Source organism: Anomalospiza imberbis, chromosome 7 (assembly GCF_031753505.1).
Source record: "Anomalospiza imberbis isolate Cuckoo-Finch-1a 21T00152 chromosome 7, ASM3175350v1, whole genome shotgun sequence".
NCBI lineage: Eukaryota > Metazoa > Chordata > Aves > Passeriformes > Viduidae > Anomalospiza > Anomalospiza imberbis.
Window position 1 is genome coordinate 28,802,818 of NC_089687.1, and position 23,841 is coordinate 28,826,658.

The 23,841-nt window shown below is 40.9% G+C and overlaps 1 protein-coding gene across 3 annotated transcripts; it reads left to right on the forward strand.

Moving 5' to 3' along the window:
- Positions 1 to 313: 313 nt before the first annotated feature.
- On the forward strand, positions 314 to 14,610 carry STK17B (serine/threonine kinase 17b). Of its 3 annotated transcripts, none has more exons than XM_068196315.1 (8): positions 314 to 412; positions 2,494 to 2,652; positions 6,303 to 6,515; positions 8,190 to 8,334; positions 8,597 to 8,723; positions 9,601 to 9,649; positions 11,000 to 11,179; positions 12,969 to 14,610. In XM_068196315.1, exons 2-8 carry the CDS (start codon positions 2,531 to 2,533, stop codon positions 13,249 to 13,251), a joined length of 1,119 nt encoding a protein of 372 aa, XP_068052416.1. In that variant the 5' UTR covers positions 314 to 412; positions 2,494 to 2,530; the 3' UTR covers positions 13,252 to 14,610. The 3 variants fall into 3 exon arrangements, with proteins under 3 accessions (XP_068052416.1, XP_068052417.1, XP_068052419.1); XM_068196316.1 differs by having other exon boundaries at positions 401 to 418; positions 2,517 to 2,652; XM_068196318.1 differs by lacking the exon at positions 314 to 412 and adding an exon at positions 3,558 to 3,619 and having other exon boundaries at positions 2,519 to 2,652.
- Positions 14,611 to 23,841: the final 9,231 nt, after the last annotated feature.

A 23,841-nucleotide genomic window follows, 5' to 3' on the forward strand; every position in this document is an offset into this window, starting at 1 on the left:
CCGGGACGCGCCATCGGTGCCTTGTGGCCCGAAGCGGCGCACCCCGCGAGGTGCGGACACGAGCGGCCGCCCCGCAGCGCCCCGAGCCCCGGCACCCCGCGCACCCCGCCCCCTCACGGCCGCGCCGGGCCCGCAGCGCGGGCGGGCGGCACCTGCTGCTGGGGGCCGGGCAGCCGGCAGGGGGCGCTGCCCGCACGGAGGGCGCTCCCGCCAATCGCCGGGCCTCTGGGCGCCGAGGCTGGGCGCGGATTGGTCGTTCTGCCGAGGGGGCGGGGCCTGGCACTCGCGCGGCTGGGTCAGCCGCTCGCCCGGGTTGCGCCTTTCAAACGCCGAGAGACGGCGAGAGAGCGGCAGCGGCGCCGTGAGGGACGGCGGGCGGCGGCCAGCGGCCAGCGGTGAGCGGCGGCCAGCGGTGAGCGTGCTCGGCCGGGAGAGAGGGGAGCGTGCTCGGCCGGGGGGGACGGAAATGCGCCCGGCCGCGGGGGGAGCGTGCCCGGCCGGGGGGCTGCTGTGCTGTTCTGCTGGCTGGGCGCGGTGCCCGGTCGTGGCGGTGCCCGGTCGTGCCGGTGGCAGCGCGGGGTGCCTGTGAGGGGAGTCGGGGCTGTCCCGCGGGGATCGGGCCGGGTCCCGCCCGGCCGCTGCCGCCCTCCATGGTCTTTCGCTGCCAGACATCTTCCTGGCCCGGACCAGGGACTCGACGTCTTTAGAGAAGGCTAAAGGAGCTGACTTTTTTCCCGGTTAAACTTCCCTAGTTTAGGAAGCCTTTTTTTCCCCCATAGCTAGTTGAATCTCATTCTCATGAGTAGATTACGTGTTTCTTTGTGGGTTTCTGCCTGCTATGGGTATGTGTTCTTCTCTGTTCTTGATGATACTGAGCTAAAAAAAGAGATGTGGTGTGGTGTCTTACCAGAGAAACAATGTCAAGGCAACGTGAGGTAGAAGTTCTCCTTAATAATTGCTCTATAGGAATGATCACGTAAAATGAAAGCTTACGTAATAAGCTCGATAATGGTAATAAATTTGATAATGGTAAGCTCTCAATCAGTGAGGCCAGTTGTGGAACACAAATGGTTTTCTGCTGAAGTACAGCAGGAAGAAAATACAGTTTAGGAGTTAAAGTTACCGAGTGAGCACAGCCCTGAGGAGAGTCATGTAAAATTTCAGACATCAAAATCGTCCTCTTAACCTGTCATATAATGGGGAGAGAAGGAATGTTTGCTTGTTACAGAGTGAGTCAAAGACTTGTGTATTAGATTGTATTGTGACCTTTACATAATTTCTTAAAGAAGCTATTTCCTGCATATCAGATGATACTTTGAAGATATTTTTAAACTGTGTCGTTTGGGTCTTTTTCCTGCTAAATTATGTACAATGATTTGAATCTGAAATAGTTCTGATATGAATATCCATGGTCCATCCCATGTGGGAATGTGAACAATGCTGGATGGGTACTGGGTTACATTTGGGTTATAACTAGTTCGAGTGCTCCCCCAGAAGTGTGTGACAGTGCATTTCTCTCATTTAAACTGCAAGTGTATTTTTGTGAGTTTGCTAACTGTCTCTGAATTGCAATTTGCCTTATTTTTTTTTCTTTCACTAATAAAGGTAAACCTGCTTTTTAACTTAAAGAAGCCATCAATTACTACTTCTGGTATCCTTCAGTAACCTTTTTCTGTTTTGCTTTTGCATTTCACCTGAAGAGATGCTTCAGGCCTATAAATGTGAGCACCAAACCCCAGTATTTTTATTGGGTTTGGTTTTGTTGGGTTTTTTTTTTCACTGTAGTAGAAATGATGTGGGTGGGTGCATCTTCATAATGTGCTGTTCTACTGGTTTATTAAGGTAACTTAATCAGGATTACTACATCATTTGATTCTAAATGATGTGAATTTGCAAAGAGGACGTGTTCCATTCATGCTTCTCTCTGACAATTAACTTGGCCTTAAAAAGGAAACTTGGAGGAGCTATGAGTGAGCCTAGTAACAAATGTGAATGTTCCCACTGGGAAAAGAGCCCCACATTGTCCTGTTGTTACCTATTCCTGCTGTGTTGCAGTTAACAAACAGGAAGGAGTTTGGTAAATTCCCCCACAAATACCTGTTAAAAGTGTAAACTTAAAGGAAGTGTGGAACTTGCCCAGAATCCAGAGAAGAGTTTCAGAATGATTAAGAAAATGTAGATCTCATTAATAGTTAAATAGCTATTAGCATTTTTATTAGATCTAAAGCTTATCCCTAGTATCTTATGGATATGCTCCTGGGAGAAAAAAAAAAACCTCCAACTTATCTTAAGTGTTTACATTATTAAGTTATCATGTCTTGATTAGTATTCCTTTCAGGTTTTATTTTTCCAGTGATTAAATGTGTTGTTTTCAGGCTGCTACTGAACAAAGTTCTGGCTATTCTACTTATCTAGCCCTAAACTCACAATATTTGTATGCTTTCCTGTGCTGTAGCTATGGAATTTCCACAACTCTTAATTGTTTTGCTTCAGCAGGTGGCTGGTATAAGAGAGAGGCCTGCTTCTGACAATGTCGAGGAGAAAGCTGGAGAATAAAAGCCTTTCTGGCTTGTTGGCCACATCTCTGCACACACCAATCAAGACAGAAAACTTCTACAATTTTTATATGCTTGAATCAAAAGAGCTAGGAAGGTAAGATTATTCCTATTTATTTTATTTGAGCAAGAGGAATTTCTGCTGCAAGAAAATTCTCCGTACAATGAAGCAAACCTTTATGGTAGTAGATGGAGAATGAAGTATGCCCCTCTCCTTCCCTGCCCCCTCCTTTTCATCACAGTGGGTTCTTTAGGGACAGTGAAGCATAAGCTGCCAGCCTATTCCATGTCAGAGAGATCTGGAGGGTTTTCATAGGCATGTAGATTTGGGATTATCTTCCTTTTCCTGCCACATAGATTCCAGGGGCATGGCCTAAACAAGAGATGACATAGGGTGATACTGTAAGAAAAAGAACTAGGATTTTGAGTTGGTTGTTCCAGGTGTTTGGGCGAGTTTTCTGAAATCCAAAGAACAAAGACCTTTCCTCTCCCCTTCCCAGCCTCAAGCAGTTAGACTGGGCTTCAAACAAGTTGCTGTTACAGAGCAGTTTGGCAGCCTGCTTCCCTTGCTCTTGTTTGCAACAGTAAAATAGGAAATAAAACAACAAAGCACCCAAACCTTTGGCATTTATGACACTGTTTCAGACATATAAGTAATGTGTGTTTTGAAATCACTGGGTTAATTCATACCTGGAAAATACTCAGTGAATTGGGTGTAAAGCCGTGCGAACATGATGCTGTGATGTGTGTCCAAGCTCCCTGAGCAGGAGGGTGCTGGGTCAGTCTCACAGCTGTGCCTTGCTGTGCTGCATAAGGATCCTTTGCACCTGCAGCTCCTTCTGTCAGCAGAGATGCTTTTCTGCATGTGGTTTGTGAGCTCTTCAGCCTTCATTGTTCTCTTGTTTTTTTTCTATTTTTCTAGCATGTGCTTTTTATCTGGTACATTTTTATAGAAGTGCACATTGCAGCCCATAACTTTCTTCTTTTCTTAACTTTTGTCAGCTCTGCTTTTGAATTCTAAGCTCTACAGAAGCAGTTTATATGCAGCACCCTCTAGAACTCAGGTATTGTTCCAACGCTGGATTTTCAGACTCTACATACTTGTGAGATGGTATCTAAAGCAAACAAAAGTGTAGATTTTATGTGAATTCCAGAACAGAGTTTTTAATTTTTTCTGTGCATGCAAAACGAGGCAAAACAAAGTAAGTGCCAAAATGCAAAGAAAACAGAAGCAGGACTCTGTTTCACCAACAAATTTGTGATTTCTCCTGGCCTAACTACATGTGTGTTTTTTCATGTTTTTATGTGTATAAATGCTTTTTAAGTGGTGTAAAATCCATCTTTTCTTGTAACCTCTCTAAAGTATTCAATATGCTTTAATTTTCACTCGCAGTTTGCTTTTTCCTGTTGAGATTATGTAGTAAATAGTTCTCTTGTTCTCTGCTTAAGCTTTCCAAGCCCCATTTCTTCCTCCCACACCCTTATCTGTTGGGTCCTTTGGTATTTAAGACACTGACTCACGAAGCTGGCAGGTTAGGTTCTGTTCAGTGGGTTAAGTAGTTCTGTCCCTGGTGTGTGCATGGCTTGGCTTCTTTTGAAGTAGTTAAATTTCTGTGGTTTCTGAGCTGAGATATGAAAACATCCTGAAATCAGTTTTTCTTGTAGAGCTGGGCTGTGAAGGGGGATGGTTGCTCAGGCAAGGAGTGGGAACTGCTTCGCTTGCGTCAGTGCAGCACTTCCGAGCCGACTTTTTTTGTGTTTCTGGAGCAATTTCCACAGCTCTAAAAGACTTTTTTTGTCTTATTTTTCGCCTTAATTTTTGCCTTAATTGGCACGCTACTAATAAACAAGTGGAAATTCTTACATCTCAGATCTGGAGGTATCACTGACCCTTCAGAGTTGCTAAACCCACAGCAACCAGAGGGAAGATGTGCCAAAACTACTGGGGAAGATCGTGCTGCTCTCATGAAACTGAACTGGTTCCCCTTTGTTAATTTTAGAGACACTTTGGTGGCTGGCAGGGTTGACGTGATGCTAAAAAGAGAATGTGAGCTGGAGAGGGGAGTGTTTTCAACTTGTGTATGTTATAAAATTGAGCTCAGTAACTTCAAGTGCTCTGCAATAATAAGCTGGTTAACAATTGGGAAAGAATGTGGCTGTTTCAGGCTTACAAATAGTTGCTAAGGTGAAGAGTGTGCATGTATCAGACTAAATAACTTTCACCTTCAAAGTTTAGGGCTTTCAAAGAAGGGTAGAGAAAATCTACAGCTAATTGATGTTGAAATAAATGATGACTGAAGGCCTGTTTTGTTAAATTTATTTTTAAGTTCTAGCAGTAGGATTCAAAGTAATCTTTAAATATTTAATAATTTAGGCACGTTTGTGCAGTTATTTGCAAATGAAAATGATTTTTTGCATGAGGTGCTCATCCCTGTTTTGATTAAATACTGAAGTATAGATTTTTTTTAAAAAACACTTTTTTAAAAAGAAATGTTCCTTTTAAGCATTGGGATTTTTGCACCAGAAAAAGGGCAAAGCCTGCAAGGCAATGTGGTATTTTCTGCTAAAGAAGCTAATTTAGTTTAAAGAACACAGCTCAGCTCATTCTGAGCTGTTTCATTACGTTTGTCCTTAGTGTGCTGTGGTAACATAAAATACAGGTGGACAGGCTCATTTTGAAGATATAAATGTAGGTTGTGCACTTTGTACATAGCTTGATAGTGTTTTAGGAACTTTACTCGCAGTTTATTGCAGTCATTCAAGTTGTTTTTTTGTAAATAAGGTTTCTTTAAATAAAAATATTTTTTGTTTCTCTTTACAATTGGAAAAGACTTTGCATATATTCAACCAGGCATTTCTGGGAATACAATATTAGTAACTATATAATTTTTTTTCCAGGAGTTTATAACTTGACTTAAAAAACCTGCAATTTTTTTCCTCCTAATTTTTTCAAAGATCAGGTTGGTGTTTTAACTACAGCATGTGGTTTTCTTCTAAAAACATTTCTTTGCCAAAATATGTTTTTGTTTCCATACCTAAACAGTTGGCTAGGAAATAAAGCACCACACTTTGTCTAACTGTAATTGAGGAAGAGAATGCTAAGTGGTGGGTGCTTTTCTATTAAGATGTTTTGAAACATTTTGCAGATACCTGGGATTTTTGTAGTGTTACTACATGGTTTGTGGAAGGAAATTCTCTTTATGACTAAATTTTTTTTTCTCTCCTGCCCCACCCATGCATTTAAATGTGCTTTGTTTTTCCTGTTCATTCTCTGCATTTCATAGGGGTTTGCTTTGTTTATTATTGTCCTGTAGGTGTTGTGATGAGGTTGAGTGGTTTTTAATATCTTGCTAACCTGAACAAAGCTCTGGGTGGCCTTCTAAGACCTCATGGCCAACCTTGCTTTAAGCAGGAGGTTTTTAGGGACCTCCTGAAGTCCTTTCCAGCCGAATTATTCTGTGAGCTGACAGCGAGAATGTCCCTGTAACCTGATAACTCTGATTTAATGTTTGGCTAGGCTGTATAAAGGGAATTTTCCTGGGTCTCACCAGAGCTTCATCTAGCTTAGTATCCTTCTACAGCGCCTGCAAGTGAATGTTCAGGAAACAGTGTAAGAGCAGGCCGAGCATGGCATTTCCCAATACATTTTTTTGTTTATTTCCAATTATTTGCTGTCTTCTTATTTCTCATGTTGATTTATGCACTTTTGATTTCCTGCATCTCAATGTTTTCCCTTTTATTCCATAGAGGAAGATGTGCTGTGGTTAGAAAATGTGTAGCTAAATCCACAGGCCAAGAGTTTGCAGCTAAATTTTTAAAGAAAAGGAGAAGAGGTCAAGATTGCAAAGCAGAGATTGTGCATGAAATTGCTGTCCTTGAATTAATGAAGTCCAATCCTCGCATAGTTAATCTGCATGAAGTCTATGAAACATCAAATGAAATCATCTTAGTGTTGGAATAGTAAGTATGCCGTCATCACATCTTCCATGTTTGTAGGAAAAAATCTTTCAATATCTTATTTTTTGCATGAGTTGCCTGAATGCCCAGAAGCATTGCAGCAGTACCCTATATACATTATGCTAATCTTTCATTGTAATATACTTCATATTTTTCCTTTAAGGATGTTTCAGGCAGGCTGACTGGAAATAATGTTCTTGGAATACCATAGAAGGTCCTGAGTGCTTTGATGCAACTTAAATTACACACCAAAAAAAAGTCACTGATGCCAATTACACAGATTTCAAAGAGGTTGAGCACTTCCATGCCTGTGAACTTCAAGTTAGCACTTGACATATTTTGGTAGCTGGAGACTTACAGTTACTTTATTTGTTTTGAGCTCCTAAATTTAGTGGTTTTGTTGTTTTAAAATTGACTTTTGGAACAGTTTCCTTAAAAATTCCTGTATGTCTTACACATGTCCCCAGAGCTTCTTATTAGGTCTGAAAAATAAGTTTGATTTGGGAATTGAATTTGCATTATCTATCATATTTTTTGTATGGGTAAATTTTTGTGTGGAATGTAAGGAACAAAAATCCAGCCTGTGAAGTTAATTCTTTCTAAGATTTAAGTTTAATGTACAAAGTATTTGAAGTACTGTTAGGGGTGGTTTTCTGACACATTATTTGGAAAATGTGAAGGAATTTAGCTAGATTCTATCTTAAAAAGCTTTTTGATTTTTTTTTTTTTCCTGGAACTAAATTACCCTTAACATATCATTTATTCCAAGGCTTTTTTTGCAAATCCTTTCCTGCAGAGCCTTCAGCTCTTTACCCATGTGGGTGCCCACCCGTCCAGACCATAATGTAACTTGAGTACAGGCGTGCTGGGGAGCCAGTGCTGAAAACCTTGTGAGAGTTGAAATTCATGGCATCCTCTGCCCTTCCCCTCATGGCCATATTGCCGTAGAGGCACCTAGGGGAGAGGCATTACTGACACCTCGTGTAACCTCAGCAGGTTTGTGGCTGTGTTCATTCCTCTTGTCCATTATCTGACTTTTTACTAGACTCTCGTTTTAGAGAGTTTAGTAAGCTTAGCAGTGAAGTTTAGGCTCAGTGATCTGTAGTTTTGAGGAAATCCTTCATCCCTGAGGGGCACTCAGACTTGAGGCAGTCAGAGCAGGCTGAGTAATGATCTCAAAGCCAGCCTGAAAGGAGACAGCTGACACTGCAGCCAAGTGTAGGAATAACTCATAAACCACAGGAGCACAGATATTTCCGTGCTGCTTTACACTGCTCTGAATTATTTATGACCTAGTCTCATGGAAGACATTTTAGATTTGACTTGAAAAGAAAGGCTTCTTTGATTAGGGACTGATGATAGAACTCGACTTCTGGAAGGCATCTTCCCACTTGCTTGAGGGGACCAGAGCATTATGAGGTTACAGTCAAAGTGCTTTTTGCTGCCTCAACTGCTGTTTCAGGCTGTAAGGAAAGAAAAAGCACTGTAACATTTTCTTCCCCTTTTCTAAGTGTTTATATTAAATATTTTAGTGTAAATGTGTAAAAATAAAAATATTCCCAGCCTCTCTGATATTACAGGTATCTGTTAGATAAAGATGTGCTATTGAAAACATTTTTCCTTGCTAAAGTTTCAAAATTTAAACTTAATACATAGATGTTCTTCAATGTGTTTCAGTGCTGCTGGAGGAGAAATATTTGACTTGTGTGTCCCAGATCTGGATGACAGAATTGGTGAAAGGGATATTGTAAGGCTTATAAGGCAAATACTTGAAGGACTTTGCTGCTTGCATGAAAACAATATTGTTCATCTTGATTTAAAGGTGAGGCTGTAGCAGGCTTTGTTTTAGCACTTTATCTTCAATTTACTGTGTTCATCAGTGTCATTTGTTAAATACATTAAAAATATGAGAAAAAGGAGATTTAATAATATTAAATTGAGATTAAAAGGATAGAGATGAAATATTTTAAAGTAACATTTAGCAATAAGTATTCCATAATAGAAGCTGAAGTGCCATTTAGTACATTGGTCTTTTTTTTCAGACTGTATTTTATTAATTAGGAATGCAATTTTTTCTATTCTAGCCTCAAAATATTTTGCTGAGCAGCATTAATCCTCTTGGTGATGTAAAAATTGTAGATTTTGGGATGTCCCGGAAGCTTGAGAATTCCAATGAGCTGCGGCAGATCATGGGAACCACAGAGTATCTCGGTATGGAAGGGCTGCTTCACAACTTCTCGTGGGCTTTCCAGAAAACAGGAACAGTTCATGTAGCACACTGAGCAACTTACAAGCTGATAAAGAGCGTTACAGGACAAGGCAACATGTTCTGAGCTGCTCTTTTTTAAGAGTAGTCAATAAATATTTGCACCAAAAAATCCCAAATTATATCAATAAGTGCAGCTCTCAATGTCATACTGTAGTATTTGCTGTGTTACGGGCTGTTAAATTGTTCTGATTAGAATTGAAATACAACCTTAGCATGCACAAAGAAATGTTCTTTAAATTAATGTAGCATCTTTAATGTTATTCAATATGATGATTTAATGAGATTAAAATAGTCCTTGGAAAGGGAAAGATTGCTGTTAACACTTGTCCCTCTCTGAGGGACAAGTTTCCTTCATGATTTGCCAACACTCAGTGTTAAGAGCACTTCATTCTGCAGTGAATAACTTGCTACCTAGACTATGCTAACAGCCACTGATCCTAAAATTGGCTTGATCATCCTGTGTTGCAGCTTTAACATGCTGAAGGCTCTATACATTCCCCATAAAAAGCTGTATCATTCACAACCTCTTAGGAGAAAAATGTATGTGCACGCATCTGATTCAAACACATCTTGAAACTCGAATAAACTTCAGGCCATGTAGTGCCACTTTGGTGGGAACCAAGTAAACATCTGTGTCTAGGCAAATGAAAATAACTTTTTGCCACCTTGTGGCTTGGAATTAATAAACCTAATTATTGAAACTACATGTTGAGTCTCATAATAATGGTTGGCAAAAGAATGCCAGAAATGTAGTTTATGATTCAAGGCCGTTTGAATAAGATACTCGTTAAAGCGTTTTTCTTCTCCCCATCTCTTTAGCTCCAGAAATCTTGAACTATGATCCTATTACTACAGCTACAGACATGTGGTAGGTTTGATCTTCATTTTACTGAGTTTGCTGGGACCCTTTAACAACCTAAGGGCTTGATGCAGTTTCATCTGGCTTCCAAGAATCCCCTTCTGTTGATGGGCTGGCTGAAAGAGGGATAGCAGGGGATGAAGCCCTCAGGATGTAACTCAGGGCTTCCAGGAATTTATGGGTCTGTTGCACACATAGTGGGGAATGCAGGTGGCTTCTGAGCCTGTGGAGGATAGGTGTTTGTTCTGAGGGAATAATAGCAGTGGCTGGATAACATACTTGAGGTATTCCTTACTCCTGGATGACATGCTTCAGGTATTAGCTACTCTAGGACACTTCCCTCCCCACTTTTACGTTGTTAAAGAATTTTTATACAAATTATAAGAAGGATGTAAACTTCCTACTTCTTAGTTTTAGAGAACTATCTACAGAGTGAATTATAAAAAATGACAAGTACCTTGAACTGACCCACAGCTTTTTGTGATTTTCTAATTTCATGTGCTATGTTAAAGACTAGCTTTGAAATGTTTCCTTTAAAACAAAAAATCTTCAGCATCTTAATTAATATTCACTGTCAAAAGTTGCTAGTTGCTCCTTTGGAATCCTCAATTCATAATAGCAACTAAATCTTTTAATGAATGATTTTAAATCACATATTATTTTCCTGCTTTTGTGGAAAGGCATAAAAAACCCCTATTGATGCTGTGCTCACAATAACAAACCCAGCAGCTGCATGTTTCCACACTGTAATGAGTACTAAATTCTGATCTATCACATCACAAAAATGTTTTTATTGTGCATCAAGAAACCATCTTAAGATTTATAATAGATGGCATGATCTGTGGTACTCTTGTTCATGTTCTTGGGAGAAACATCTTGGCTAGAAGAGATTGTAACACAACTCAGATGGCAAATGTACAGAGAGGTTAAGTCTTTGCTCTGCTATCCAGAATTGCAGTGAAAGATGGGTTTTATTTGCATGCAGATTAGAAAGTCTATGTCCTTTTTGCAGCTCTATCATCCAGAATTGCCACGTGTCCCAAGAGTGGGCTGTGTAAAAGTGGTATTTCCTTTTCCTAACAATCTCAGTAGGAAGTAAAAGGTCTATTGAAATTAAACAGTTTTCAAAAATCCTTTCATTGAGATACATACACACGTGTCTTTCCTTGGGTGTGTGTGCAGTCACGTTGGAATTACATAAAATTGAGGTGTAACATGTTGGCTGAAATTCTGAGAGTGGGATATGCCAGGAAGTTTGATCTGCAGCACAGTAAATATGCAGTATATATTGTTCAGATTCTCTAATAGGTTTATACATTTTGTTCTCTAGTAGGTTTATATATTGTGTTCTTATCTCAGGAACATCGGTGTCATCTCATACATGCTGCTGACGCAAGAATCTCCATTTGTGGGAGCTGATGTTCAAGAAACTTACCTTAATATATCTCAGGTTAACGTGGATTATTCAGAAGAAACATTTTCATCAGTTTCACAGCCTGCAAAAGACTTCATTCAAAAACTTCTCACAAAAAATCCAGAGTAAGTAGCAAACTCCTCCAGGAAAGAATCCTAACTTTTTGGAGCACCTAGAAAAAGTGAATGTTAACTTAGGTGCTTAATGTCACTGATAAGATCAGTTGGATATTTCACAATGTGTTGTTATTTTCAACTGAATCTTTAAAAGTGCAGGTTAATGCTTTTCCATAATGCGTGAGAAGAATCTTGGATTCAATGTCTGGCTAAAATTGTCAGATACTATTTTTAGAGATAATGTTATTATTAGTGAGGCTTGTTCTGTGAGGCTTTTTTGAGTTTATATTTTCATTCAGATGACAGATTTTTATCAGATTTTATTAACATATACTCTAGAAAGGTCACATTTTTTTCTATAATTGGAGTTTGGAAAGGCAATGCAACCTCTTTGCAGTGCTTTCTTGTTTCCTGATTCACCTTTATCTTTTTACTTAAATACCTCTCTTACTATATTTTTATACTTGGCAGTGTTGTGCCTTGTGCAGTGTTCTAAAAATGTTTTCAATCCAAAGCGAAAACTTGTTTGTTTGCAAGGCACACTCCCTTAACTCTGCATTCTCCGGGAGTTCAGACTCCAATCAGGGCCTTGCAAAGAAGCTGAACTTTGAGAAGTGAGCTGGCCAGGTATTACTGACTGCAATGCTGGATACTGTCACCTGTGGTGAGGCAGTAATCCTTGTCATCTTCAGAGAGCCTCCAGCTCTCCAGGAGTGGTGCTGCCTGGCTGAGAGAGGCTCTTGGGTAGGAGGAGATTCCTGGGAAGTGGCTGCTCTGAAGCAATAAAGACTCCATATAAAGTTGTGTCTAAAGAGCCCTTCCTATCTTAGCATCTCACATATACAGTTTGTCAGGATCTGAAATTATTCACAAAACCCCAGTATCACGAGGGAATCTTGTCTCTCATGTTCGTGGAGCACCTAGAAAAAAGTAATCAATGATTAAGAACCTGCTTTGATAACTCTTATTGTGGATCTCTGGGATATTGGACATTCTGTCACAATTACTTCTCATTTTCTCCTGGGCATCTCAAGAGTCATCATATATACTCAGTAAGCTGCCTTTTTTAAATTCCCATTCCAATTCTTGATGACTATACTTGCTTGAATTTTAAGAGGGAAAGTCTGTTCTCAGAGAGTCAGCTCTGTAAAGTTACACTTTTCTGACTGAAAAATATTCCTGTGTTCTGGTGGAGTTATGGACAAGTAGTGTGCTGTATTGCCTTGGAGCCAGTTTTCTGGCAAGTTCTGTGGCAGTTAACAATGCAGAACACAATTAAAACTTGTAGTAGCACTGTACTACTAGGTTATCCACAGGAGCAATTTTCTAAGTCTGGTTTGTTTGGTAGGATCCAAATTTTGATAGAGTTTATGCCAAATGAATTGCAAGAGTAAAACACTAGAAAATGTCAGAGTTGATGACATCCTGTTCATGTGGCTATCCTTGAAAGCATAATGACTGGATATTCATGAGCCTCACTGTTTATGGTCTGTATAAAACATATTACTTGAAAAGTAAAAGCAAGTGCCCATTTCTGTGCACCATGTTGAAAACATTCCTAGGGACTAGGTTCTTTCTTCTGATGAAAGCTTACCAGCTTTAGGGTAAACCATCGACTAAATTTAGATGCATGTAGCCAATACTTAACTGTGTTTTGTAGCAGCTGAGGTAGGGGAGAAAACACACCAATATTGACTCTTTAGTGTCAATTTTGCTTAGGATTTTTAGCATCAGAGCAATTTTGTTTTTTTAGTACTGGTGGAATTAACTCAAGCACCTCCCCTTTCTCCCTTCGAAGGGACAGGCCCACTGCATTGGACTGTCTGTCCCATTCGTGGTTGCAGCAAGGGGAGCTCACGCTCCTGTGCAGCCCTGAAGAAACTTGCTGCTCCTCTCAGCTGCCAGGACACACGGCCAGGTGCTCAGAAGAGCGGAGTGTAAAATCCAGCTGCACCGGGAGCTGCAGCGACAAGGAGGACAAGGAGAACATCCCCGAGGACAGCAGCACGCTCTCCAAACGCTTCCGCTTCGACGACTCATTGCAGTATCCCCAAGACTTCATGACAGACTTTGTGTGCTGATGTAGAACACAGACTTCTCATGAAATGAAAGCATAATCTGTTCCAGTGGTGAAAGAAAGGTTCTGGCTTGCCAATTCGTGCAGCATTGGCATACTGGAAATGCACTTTGATTCTTTTATGCTGGTGCCTCCTTTTCTATCCATTGCTGGCAGTGGATTTAACTCCTGAGGAATTGGAGTTGTTGCACCAATAAAATGAATTATTTTTTTTAAGAAGATATAATTAAATATTTTTGCACTTTCAAGTTCTAGTCAAAAGATGATGCTAGAGTGAACAGACTGAAACCTGCAAATGAGTTTAAGCATAGCCTTTGCCAAACAGGGGTTGAACACATGCATGCTTTTAGGACTACCCTTAGTAAGAAATTGGGAAGGGAAGCAGAGAAATGAATCTTGCTGGTTTACTGGAGTTGCTTGCTGCCATTCTCACCACTTTGAATAGAGGCTGAATTTGATGTTTTGGGACTGTGGTACATCTGTTGGGGCCATTTGGAAATCTGTTTTACCTTTAGGATCACTAGTAGTTCTGCCTTATGGGTCTGGTCTACTTGGGCATTATCATGCATATTCTGCGTGGTTATGCTGCGTTGGAGCTTTGTCAGTCCTTATGCTTGTGGTCCATGGCTTCTTACCATAAATTACATTTGAAGATGAGGTTCCTATGCTGATGTGGCTATTTGAACTTGGCAGTTTGCTTTTATCAAACCTCTGAAATAGTATAATCTACCTGTATTGATTTTTCCTTATCTTAAAAAAACCCCAAAACAATCTCCCCTAAAAAACCCCGCACAAACAAGCACCAAAACACAAAGCCTCTAGTTAAAAGAGTAAACTGAAAATAACCAGTTTTGCTAGTGAAACAGCAATTAACAGCTTTTCTCTGTGCACCTCTAATGCACAAGTGTATCTTGCTGTCAATTAGTGTTGCCCATAATTACTCAGCTTCATGCCTGCTCTGAGAAATGGACTGCAGTGTGTTAGTATTTGAAGACAAACTACCTAATAACTGTTTTAACCCTTTAAAATTGGTTTGGTTAGTGGTATTTTTTAAACTTCTGTGCCTTCCACTCTCACTTCTTTCTGGCTCTGAGGTAATAATCCCTGTGTCAAGTTTTGTCTTAAAGCAAATGCCAGTTGTGTCTTAACAGCCTGAAAGTAATACTCATAAAATAAGGCCCTTAATCATAACAGAGCTTATGAGCCTTTTTGGGCAGTGAATTTATTAAAAATCTTAGAGATATTTTGAAAGTAAATATCACTTTAAAATATTTCAAGATTTTCCACTCCTCAAAGCTTAAATTTAATTGTCTTTTAAATGGATTTGTTTTCTGTAATAAAATACCACAATCTGATAATCTTTTTCAAGTGTGCCTGTGGATTTGTCAGTAGTTGGGCAGATGGCATTTTGGAATATGATTGAGAGGTGAACCCGATGAGTGGTAAAAGGTTGTGTTTTATCTTTCTTCACACAAGGAAAAAGCAGGTTTTTCCCAAACAGATTTCAGTATAAGGTGTCACCAAAATGCATGGGGGGATTCAGGACTGTTGTCTTGGATTGGGGGGATGCTCACGTTGACAAGTGGAAAGCAGACTGAGGTGTAAGGCATGTAAAACTTTTCATGTGAAATAAAGTAACAGGTTTGTTCAGCAGAGACAAAGCTCTGATGGCTGGGTGTGAGTGAGCCACACAGGTCTCCTCTGTGTATTAATTCTCATGGAGCTTTTCCAGTGGTACTGATTGTATATATAATTACAGAATTACTGTGCAGGAGGCAGCTGTTGGATTGTGCTCAGGTACTTTACACCCTTACTTTTCAAAGTCCTTGGCTTTTCCCAGTTGGAGTCTTACCTGACCTTTTGATTTTTTTTTTCTCCACCATCATGGACTCCAGTTAGAACTGGGTAAGTTAAAAACACAAATTATTAAATATGTATGTAGAAGGTAAAGTTCACTTAAGATAAAGAAGAAAATGCCAAAAAGCTGTGTAGATAAAAGTAAAAAAGAATGGTTTAAAAAATTCTTATAATTTACAATTCTGCCAAAATATCCCTGAATTGAAATTACATCTGTTTTTTTAACATCTGGAAAATAAAGCTGATAGCATATGCCAGCACTTTATGACAAAGCTGTTATTCCTTAAGATTTTTATCACAATATCTGATGTTTACATTTCTTACTACTTTAGAACTAACTTATCTTTAAATAATCGAAAATTGGTTTTATCCAAAGAATTTAAGTTTTGAAGACCTTATTTGTATTTTATATATACTTAAAATATACCTTGAATCAGACTTTGTTTGGATAGAGCGTTTGATTTATTTTAAAATTTTGTTGTGCAAATTAATTCCAGTTGAATGTAAATACATGCATTGTAGGCAACTGTTCGTCTGTTTTGCTTCCTGCCATATTACTGGGACTTTCCAAGTGTGAATGAATGCTGAGTAACATTTTCAGATGACTGAAGTTATACTTCTATGCAGTTCCTGAACTTTTTCTATTAAAAAAAAACTTTGCCATTTTTTCAAAACCTCCATGTTTTTGTTTATTCACAGAATAAGAGGCTGGTTGAGGTTGGAGGGACCTCTGCAAGTCATGCTCCCTGCTCCAGCCATCCCATCTAGGCCTTGCTGGCCAGAACGATGTCCAGGTGGCTTTGGATCTCCAAGGAAGGACCCTGTCTCCCTGGGCCACCTGCTGCAGTTCTGAGTTAGCCTCACAGTAAAAGTATGTTCTTGTGCTCAGATGGAAGCTCACGTGTTCCAGCGTGTGTCACTCCCCCTTGTGCTGTCACTGGGCATCCCTGACAAGAGCCTGAATCCATCTTCTTTGCACCCCACTTCAGATGATGGTATGTGTTGATAAGAGTCTCCCTGGGCTTTCTTCTGGATAAACAATCCCTGCTGCCTCATCCTTTCCTTGTAAGAGAGGGGCTGCAGTCCCTGAATCCCTTTGTGGCCTTTGGTTGGGCTCCCAGCTATGTCTGTGTGAGTCAAGGGAAGGATTGCCTCTGCCACCCTGCTGGTGCAGCCCGTGCCATCAGCCTGGTCTGGGGTGCACTGCTGGCTCCTCTTCAACTCCAGGAGCCCAGGGCCTTCTCTGCAAAGGGCTTTTTCCAGCTGAATGGCTCCAGGATGTGTCAGTGTGTGGGACTCTTCCTCCACAGCCCATTTCTCCAGTCTGCAGAGGTTCCTATGGATGGCAGCGGGGCCTGCAGGTGTATCAGCCACTCCCAGTTTGTGTCACCTGCAGCCTTGCTGAGGGCATGCTCTGCCCATCATCATTAACCAGGATCTTCTGGGAGAGTGTCAGAGGTCTTGGCAGGCAGTGCCTGCTGCTCTCCCTTCAGCTCCTGGCAGTCATTTCACTGCAGAGGGTGGCTCAAGTCTGACTTCCCCTTGCTGAATCCATGCTGACTACTACCGGTGAATCATGAACTTAGCAGCTCAGTTCCTGGAACTGTTTCCCATGTGTCTGGGGTTTATGTAGAAAATGTTGGTGTTCCTATTTATCATAATCCACTTATCTGGCTGTACTTAATGAAGTGATACTTTTTATGTTCAATTCTACTGCCCTTTCTGAATAGCTGTGTAAGACAACTTAAATGTAATCTTTGTTATACATATTAACTTCCTAGGGCACTAATGGTACATTTGTTTCATTTTCGAGTAGATGGCTGAAATGGAAAACACCAAACCCCAAAACAAGTGTGCTTTAGAAAGGGATTTGCACTCAAAAGAGGGGGTTAACTCCTGGTGGCCTGGGTAGTGTGTTTCTTTCAAAGGCACATTTCATTGACAAAGCTTTTCCATTGTTTGAAATGCACAAATGGGCTTTCTTTCTAGTGAAGGAAACAATGTGTCCATGTGGTTGCTTTGGTGTTGCAGTATTAAATTCAGAAATTATCAGAATATTTACATTTCTTGCAGTGAGAGTCCTTATCAGGAATTGTGTATTTTTTTAACACATCAAGAAAAGTAATTATTCTGTATCATGGCGGTTTGAGAAAACTTCAAATTTCTGCCTTTTCAAAAAACCTAAGGGAGGAGACATCTTTGAGAAATGCATCACAGTGGTTTTAAACTGAGAGTAGAGTTAGGTTAGATTAGATAATGGGAAGAAATTCTTGACAGTGAGGGTTGTGAGGCACTGGAACAGGTTGCTCAAAAAAGCTGTGGATGCCCCATCCGTAGAAGCGTTCAAGGCCAGGTTGGACGAGGCTGTGAGCAGCTTGATCTAGTGGAAGGTGTCCTTGCCCGTGGCAGAGGGTTGGAACTGGATGATCTGTAAGGTCCCTCCCAACCCAAGCCATTATGTGGTGATAACACCCTCTTCTTACCAGGACACCTGTGCTTGTGCTCTTGCCAAGTGAGGCAAGTTGAGTTTGAAGAAATACTTTGTAAAACTGGGGCAGAACACGAATGTGCTATTACTGTGGTTGTTTCAGAAACTACTCATCCTGAGCATTGAGAACTTGGCAGTTGACAGGCTTGAAAATACTGCTTGGTTCACTCAGCACTGCAGAAATGAGCAAGATACAGAATGAATCAGAGTGTAGAAAGTCTACCAAATTTAATGGTAATATTACAAGGCTGACTCGCCAAGTCATCTACCAGTGAGTAATGTGCTATGAGAGTATAAGGAAGCTTTTTAATAATTAAAGGCAGGTACAGGAATGATCACAAAGAAGTTCTTATCTGGTATCCCATGTAGAGAATAATCAGCAAGGTAGGTATTATTCTTGTTATAAGAAGAAAGTTCTTCTGATAATGAAAAATACTACACATATAAGGGTTTTCTTTATAATGTTTCTCATATTAGTAATCTGTTTCTTTCTTCCTCTGAAGAGTACAAGCAGGTATGCTATTTCCAGTTTCTTAATCAGACAATAAACCCCAAAAGGTCACATGCTAGCAAAAGGGACTCCCATGCCCAGCAGTGGATGCAGTGTGTGCTGAATGTGCCACTGCTTGCTGTAGGTGTAGTTCTGATAGTTGGAATAGCAGGGAGCTCCCTTTGCATGGTTTCCAGCTGGACTGGTCCATATCATGGCCAGTACAGTCCAGAGCTTGTTTGAATCTCCCTATGCTAGGTTGAGTATGAGGGTATTTCTCATTTTAAAATCAAAACCAGGCTTTGGTGCTGGCTTGGATTTAGAAAATGCACTGGGAATTCCAGGTGATGTTGAGCCTTCTGCAGCTTGACAAAGCAGAAGTACCCTAGTGGTTCTTTGCCTGTGGTATTTTAATAAAGGGGCTTTTATGTTTAAAACTTGCTATCTAGATTCATAATCCTGTGGGTGCAGTTCACAAGATTGGTTACAGGCCTGAATTGGAGCTCATTTATAGGGATTTTTCAGCAGGTTAACACTGTAAAACGTAGTGCTGCCTTTTATATATTGCTGTGAAAACATACAGGAACCTAATTTAAAATTCACAAACTATTCAACATGGCAAAAATGGTTTCAGATGCCATAGAAATTCAAACCTGGCCACAGCAAAGTGTTAGAAGTCATACCAACTGTGCCAGTAGTTAATTTAGATAGGTCACATAATTGGATTCAGTGGAGGAAACACCCACTGACTGCCAATGAAACCGAATGAGATTTTTATTTCTGTTTCCCTGTATTCTATAATTTTCCAGGAGTGTGGGGGCAGGTCGTTTAAATCCGAAGTCATTGTGCACAAGGTGGGCTGATGTATGATGAGGCACCTGGAAAACCTGCGGTTGCTGCTGTGGCTGAGCCAATCAAGCCCATTCTGTCTATCTTAGTAGCAATCATTTCACAAGCACAGCCGAGTTCCTTTGCATGTTTAGCTGACGCACCTGCCCCCGCTCTGCCTGGAGGCCCTGCACTCACCCACTGATACACGTGGGTTATTTTTGAAGGTGAGGAGGACACCTGCCTCGGCAGCAGCGAAGGGCACATGCTGCTCAAGGCCGTGTTCACCGTCCTTGTCTGAAGCTGGCAGGCACAGCAGGGGCTGACGCTTTCTGCCGGCCGACAATCGCGGCGCAGTACCGGCACAGCTGAGCTCCGGCCCGGCACAGCTGCAGACACTTTGTGGAAGTTTAATTCCCCTCAGGTGTGCTCAATTCCGTCCCCTCGGGTGTGAGGTGTTCTGGAGGCGCGTCCAGCGCCGGCTCAGGGCCACGGCAGCGAGCGGCTGCCGGGCTCCCGGCGCTGGGCGAGGCAGCGCGGCCGGGACTGGGCTCCCGCAGGTTTCCAGCGGCTGGGATGAGGCGCTGGGGCCCGGGGCGGAGCGGCGCTGAGCGGTGCTGAGCGGTCCGTGTCCCGCTGCTGAGCGGTCCGTGTCCCGCTGCTGAGCGGCCGAGCGCGGCGCGGCGGCGCGGCAGCGCCTGGGGGCACCGGGCTGCCGGAGCGGGCTTTCTGAGCTGAAAGGTGCGGGTTTTAAAATTTATTATTATTCCCCCCCTTCCTTTTTTTAACCTAGCTCCCTTTTATGCGTTAACTTTCTGCCTGCCGGGTTTTACCGCTGCCAGCCCAGCCCTGGCTCGGTGCGAGCAGGGCCTGGCGCGGCGCAGAGGCCGCAGCGCCCGGTCCCGCTGAAGCGCAGGGCACTGGCACCCAACAATCAAATCGCGCTCTGTGCTGCGGACTCTGCAGAACAGGGTTTTACAGGCTACATGGTCCTCCTTAAAGCTGCCCAGATCTCCTTTAATTGGCTTAGCAGTGCAAATTTAAACAGATGCTTTTGCTTTGGACTGCTGCTCCTGTAGTGTTGCCAGAGAAACTCTCTCCTACGGGCGCCCCCTTAGAAACCACAGAAATTAATTTGCGTACCGAGTCTTCAGCTTGGTGCAAAGTACAAAATATTATGTCATTGTCTTGGTTTCTGCTGGACTAGAGTTCATTTTCCTCTCAGTAGCTGGCACAGTGCTGTGTTTTGGACTCAGTATGACAATTAGGTTGATAATACACTGATGTTTTGGTTGTTGCTAGGTGGTTCTTATCCAAATCAAGGCCACTCGAGCTTTATATTTCAGTTTCATTACGTACAACATGGATTGCAAAGAGCACGTTCGAAGTTCAGAGTCACCTGATTGATTTCGGGTGATTTTACCCACGTCAGCTGTAAAGCTGCTGACAAACCCGAGCCCATCAGATCACCACGGGCTGGGGCATTTGGTGGGTGAAGACAGTCCTGAGGAGGCTGTGTGCTTCGGGAGAGGATAATGAGGGCGGGGATGTAGTTGCCGTGTAGTTTGCTACAGAGCAAACGGTGCCAGATGGCTCTTGGTGCTGTGCTGCAGGAGCGGCAGCTCCCTCAGTTGGCAGGAGGGGAATTCCGACCAGGCATAGGGATGACATTCTTTGCAGTGAATGATAAAGCGGGAGAAGTTTGCCTGCGGAGGCAGTGGCCTTGGGGAGCTTCAAATCTCTGCTGGACAAGGCTCGGTGCAATCTCTTCCAAAAATTTTTTTTGTGATTTTAAAAATTCAGAAATGCAAGACCTTCCAGTCAGTTTGTGGGAACAATAAAGTGACATCAGGGAAGGTAAAAATAAGCTATATGAATTTAAACAAAAATCATTGTGGATGGGGTGGATGGGGTCATGACTTATTTAGCCCAGCCAATGGTGCAATTCTGCCATTTGAACCTGTTATCAAACTTGAAGCTATGACAGCCATTAAAACAAAGTGCTGAAATAAACTGAACTCAGACCTTTGTATCTCAAAATATTGAACCAAGACTAATGAAGCATATTGTCACACAATTGTTCTCACTTAAAACAGTAGCAATAATAGCACAATTAGTAAAAGAAAAAGTTCTATATAAAGTTAATAAAAATTAATTTTATTGTTACTTTCATCTTAATTTATTCTGGTTTTAATGTTTAACTTTTGTGTATGTTTATTGTGTATATAATGTGTTGGTACAGTAGCTTGTGTGTACAACCTGTAAATAAATATACATATACTGGGGGGGTGTGCTCAAAAATTTATTGCTCAATCTTTCTTGTGTGATCAAGAAGTTTGGAGGTCACAGATGTAGAGGAGCATGGTAGCAAGCAGAGTGGCTGACTAGTAGTGTAGGTATTTAGAGAGTAATATAGGTATTTAGTTAGTGATATGGACATTACCTGGACATTTAAAAGCTGTTTTTCAGAAAGCACTGTGTTTGTATATGATGGCTTGGGGTTTATATTGATGCCCATCTAGCCACTGTAAGCAGCAGATTACAAGTAATTTCTGTAGTGTGGGCAGCATGCCAGGAGAATTAAATTGCATGCTGTGGAGGCTTCTGAGCAGGCAGTGCAGTCAAACAGTGGATATCTCTTGATTTTCCTGAATTTAATTCAAGCAATTGAATTAGCTGTGGAAGACTCAATATCCATTCCCAATACACTAAACTAATCAAAGACCTGAAACCTGAGGTGTAGAGAACTTGAATATGCATTTACTTCTTCACAAGAAAACTTTAAAAAGCGCTCATTGGCAAGTTGTAGGAAGTAATTTTGCCTTTACAGTCTTAGTTGAACGATCATTTAAAATTCAGCAGATACAGAGTTTGCAGTTTGGGAACTGTAAAATCCCATCTCCTCACTTCACAAATATCTCTTCAGCAATCAACCCCTGCTGTTTTTTTGATTTTGATTTGTTTTGGTTCAGCAAAGCACTTACATTCACCCTTGAAATGTAACTTGTCTTTAGTCACTTGCTGCTCAGCAAAGTTCTGGTGCGTGTGCCAGGTATTAAATGTTTGGAATACAGGTGGGTGCCTCAGTGGTCAGCTGAATTTGGGTATGAGCGATTTGAACTTTTGCTACAGTGAAGTTTAATATCAGGCATAATTGCAGCAATTTTTTCAATCAAAAAGTGAAATGTTTGCTCTCTGAGAATATGATGCCTTTAAGATGAACACGTGCTGTAATTTTGTGTCGGAGAATAAACAAATTGCATTTCATTATGGGTAGTGTGTAATATTATACTGGCATGAAACCACTTCTGAGATTTAAACTGCAAGTTTACTGGGCATGGTAATTTGTTCCTATATGATCCTGTGTTGATATGTCATCTCAGTGATGTGACTGTGGGATACGACAGAAAACAGACTGGGCAGAGACGTGAACGCAGATGATGTAGAATGATGTAGAAAACTACTGGCACGGGCTGTATAAACTTGTCAAAGCCTCCCACATTACTCCACGTGCATTAGCAGTATCAAGGCAAGTTAAATGCAAAATAGAAGAATTGAGACGCCATGTTCCTCTAGTCCAGGTGATTCACAATCCTGGTTTGCAGGAAAGACACTGGGAAAGATGTCCAAAGTTGTGGGTTTATCGCTGTCTTCTTCTGGAGACTTAAATGTTTTGTCATGCATTCATTTGCATTTTGAACCGTTTCTAGAAAAGTTTGAGCCTGTCAGTGAAACATCCAGCAAAGAACATTAGATTGAGAAAGCTTTAAAGGAAAGGAATTCCAAATGAGATTAAATGGAGTTCTTGGGTATAGAGAAACAGGAACCCATATGTTGTCATCTGTAGATTATATTCAGACCACAGTGTCAAAATTCAGTCTATGAGGATCTTCTTTCATTAAACAGTATGAAAAGAGAAAAAGGTAATTTAATAGAACATCACCAGCTATTGTAACCAAACAAGAAATCTCTTCTGCTTAATCTAAAGCATAGAGACTTGAAATGCTTTTGTTTACCTTCCTTAAGCAGTAAATTAATCTTGTTTTAAAGGGATAAAGCTTTTGTCCCTTGCCAGCCACACTCTTATTTAATCCCTTCAAGCTGATTTTTACTCTTAATTAATGATGTGGGAGTGCCAGAGCATTGGAGATGTTCCTACATATTTTTAACACGCTCTGGAACTTAAGACAGCAGATGTATTCTATCAATACCTCTGTTTTACCAGCTAAATCAATACCTTTGTTTTACCAGCTAAAATATATCTGAAGTAGAGATTGAAAGATTGAAGACTAAGAGAATTTTGTCTAAACTTTCTACTTAAAATGTAAAGCTACTGAATTGTTTAGCTCTGAAACAATTAAAATTTATTAGGGCTTATGTAAAGGAGATGAAGAAACTGAAGACAAGACAAATTTCAGGGTTGTGATGAAAGATTTATATTTTTTTCCCAAAGCAGAAAATTAAATTCTAACATTAAGCATTGTGTTCAAAATTCTGTACTGCCATCTTTGAGCATAGATTTTAATCTGGTTTTGTCTCTTTTCTCAATGAAATACTTACTTCTTAAATCCCCCAAACATAGCCATATTGGGAAAACCCAGAAGCCTTTCCTAGAAAGCTTGGCTATAAGTATCTAGCTAATATGGATACCTCAAAGCTCCCACTGACCTGCAGAAATGCTTTTTCAGATTTCATTACATATTCAGTAAATATGAATACATACGTACATATCCTTGCATGTGCATTCCAATAATTTGGAATGCACATGCAAATAATCCACCTTGAATTTTTTGCTTTCAAAGGAAATACTGAATAACTATTGAATTACATTAATATGTACCCATAGTGGGTGCAGTAATACTGAACTCCTTAATCTATCAACCAAATATGTTCCACATCCACATTCAGAATTTGAAGTCAGAAATAAAATA

Excerpts from the sequence above, each read along its gene's own strand:
- STK17B (XM_068196315.1), top strand. The coding sequence starts at position 2,531 with ATGTCGAGGAGAAAGCTGGAGAATAAAAGCCTTTCTGGCTTGTTGGCC. Across the intron at positions 8,335-8,596 it reads TTGTTCATCTTGATTTAAAG|CCTCAAAATATTTTGCTGAG; the intron begins GTGAGGCTGTAG and ends TTTCTATTCTAG. Across the intron at positions 11,180-12,968 it reads CTTCTCACAAAAAATCCAGA|GGACAGGCCCACTGCATTGG; the intron begins GTAAGTAGCAAA and ends CTCCCTTCGAAG.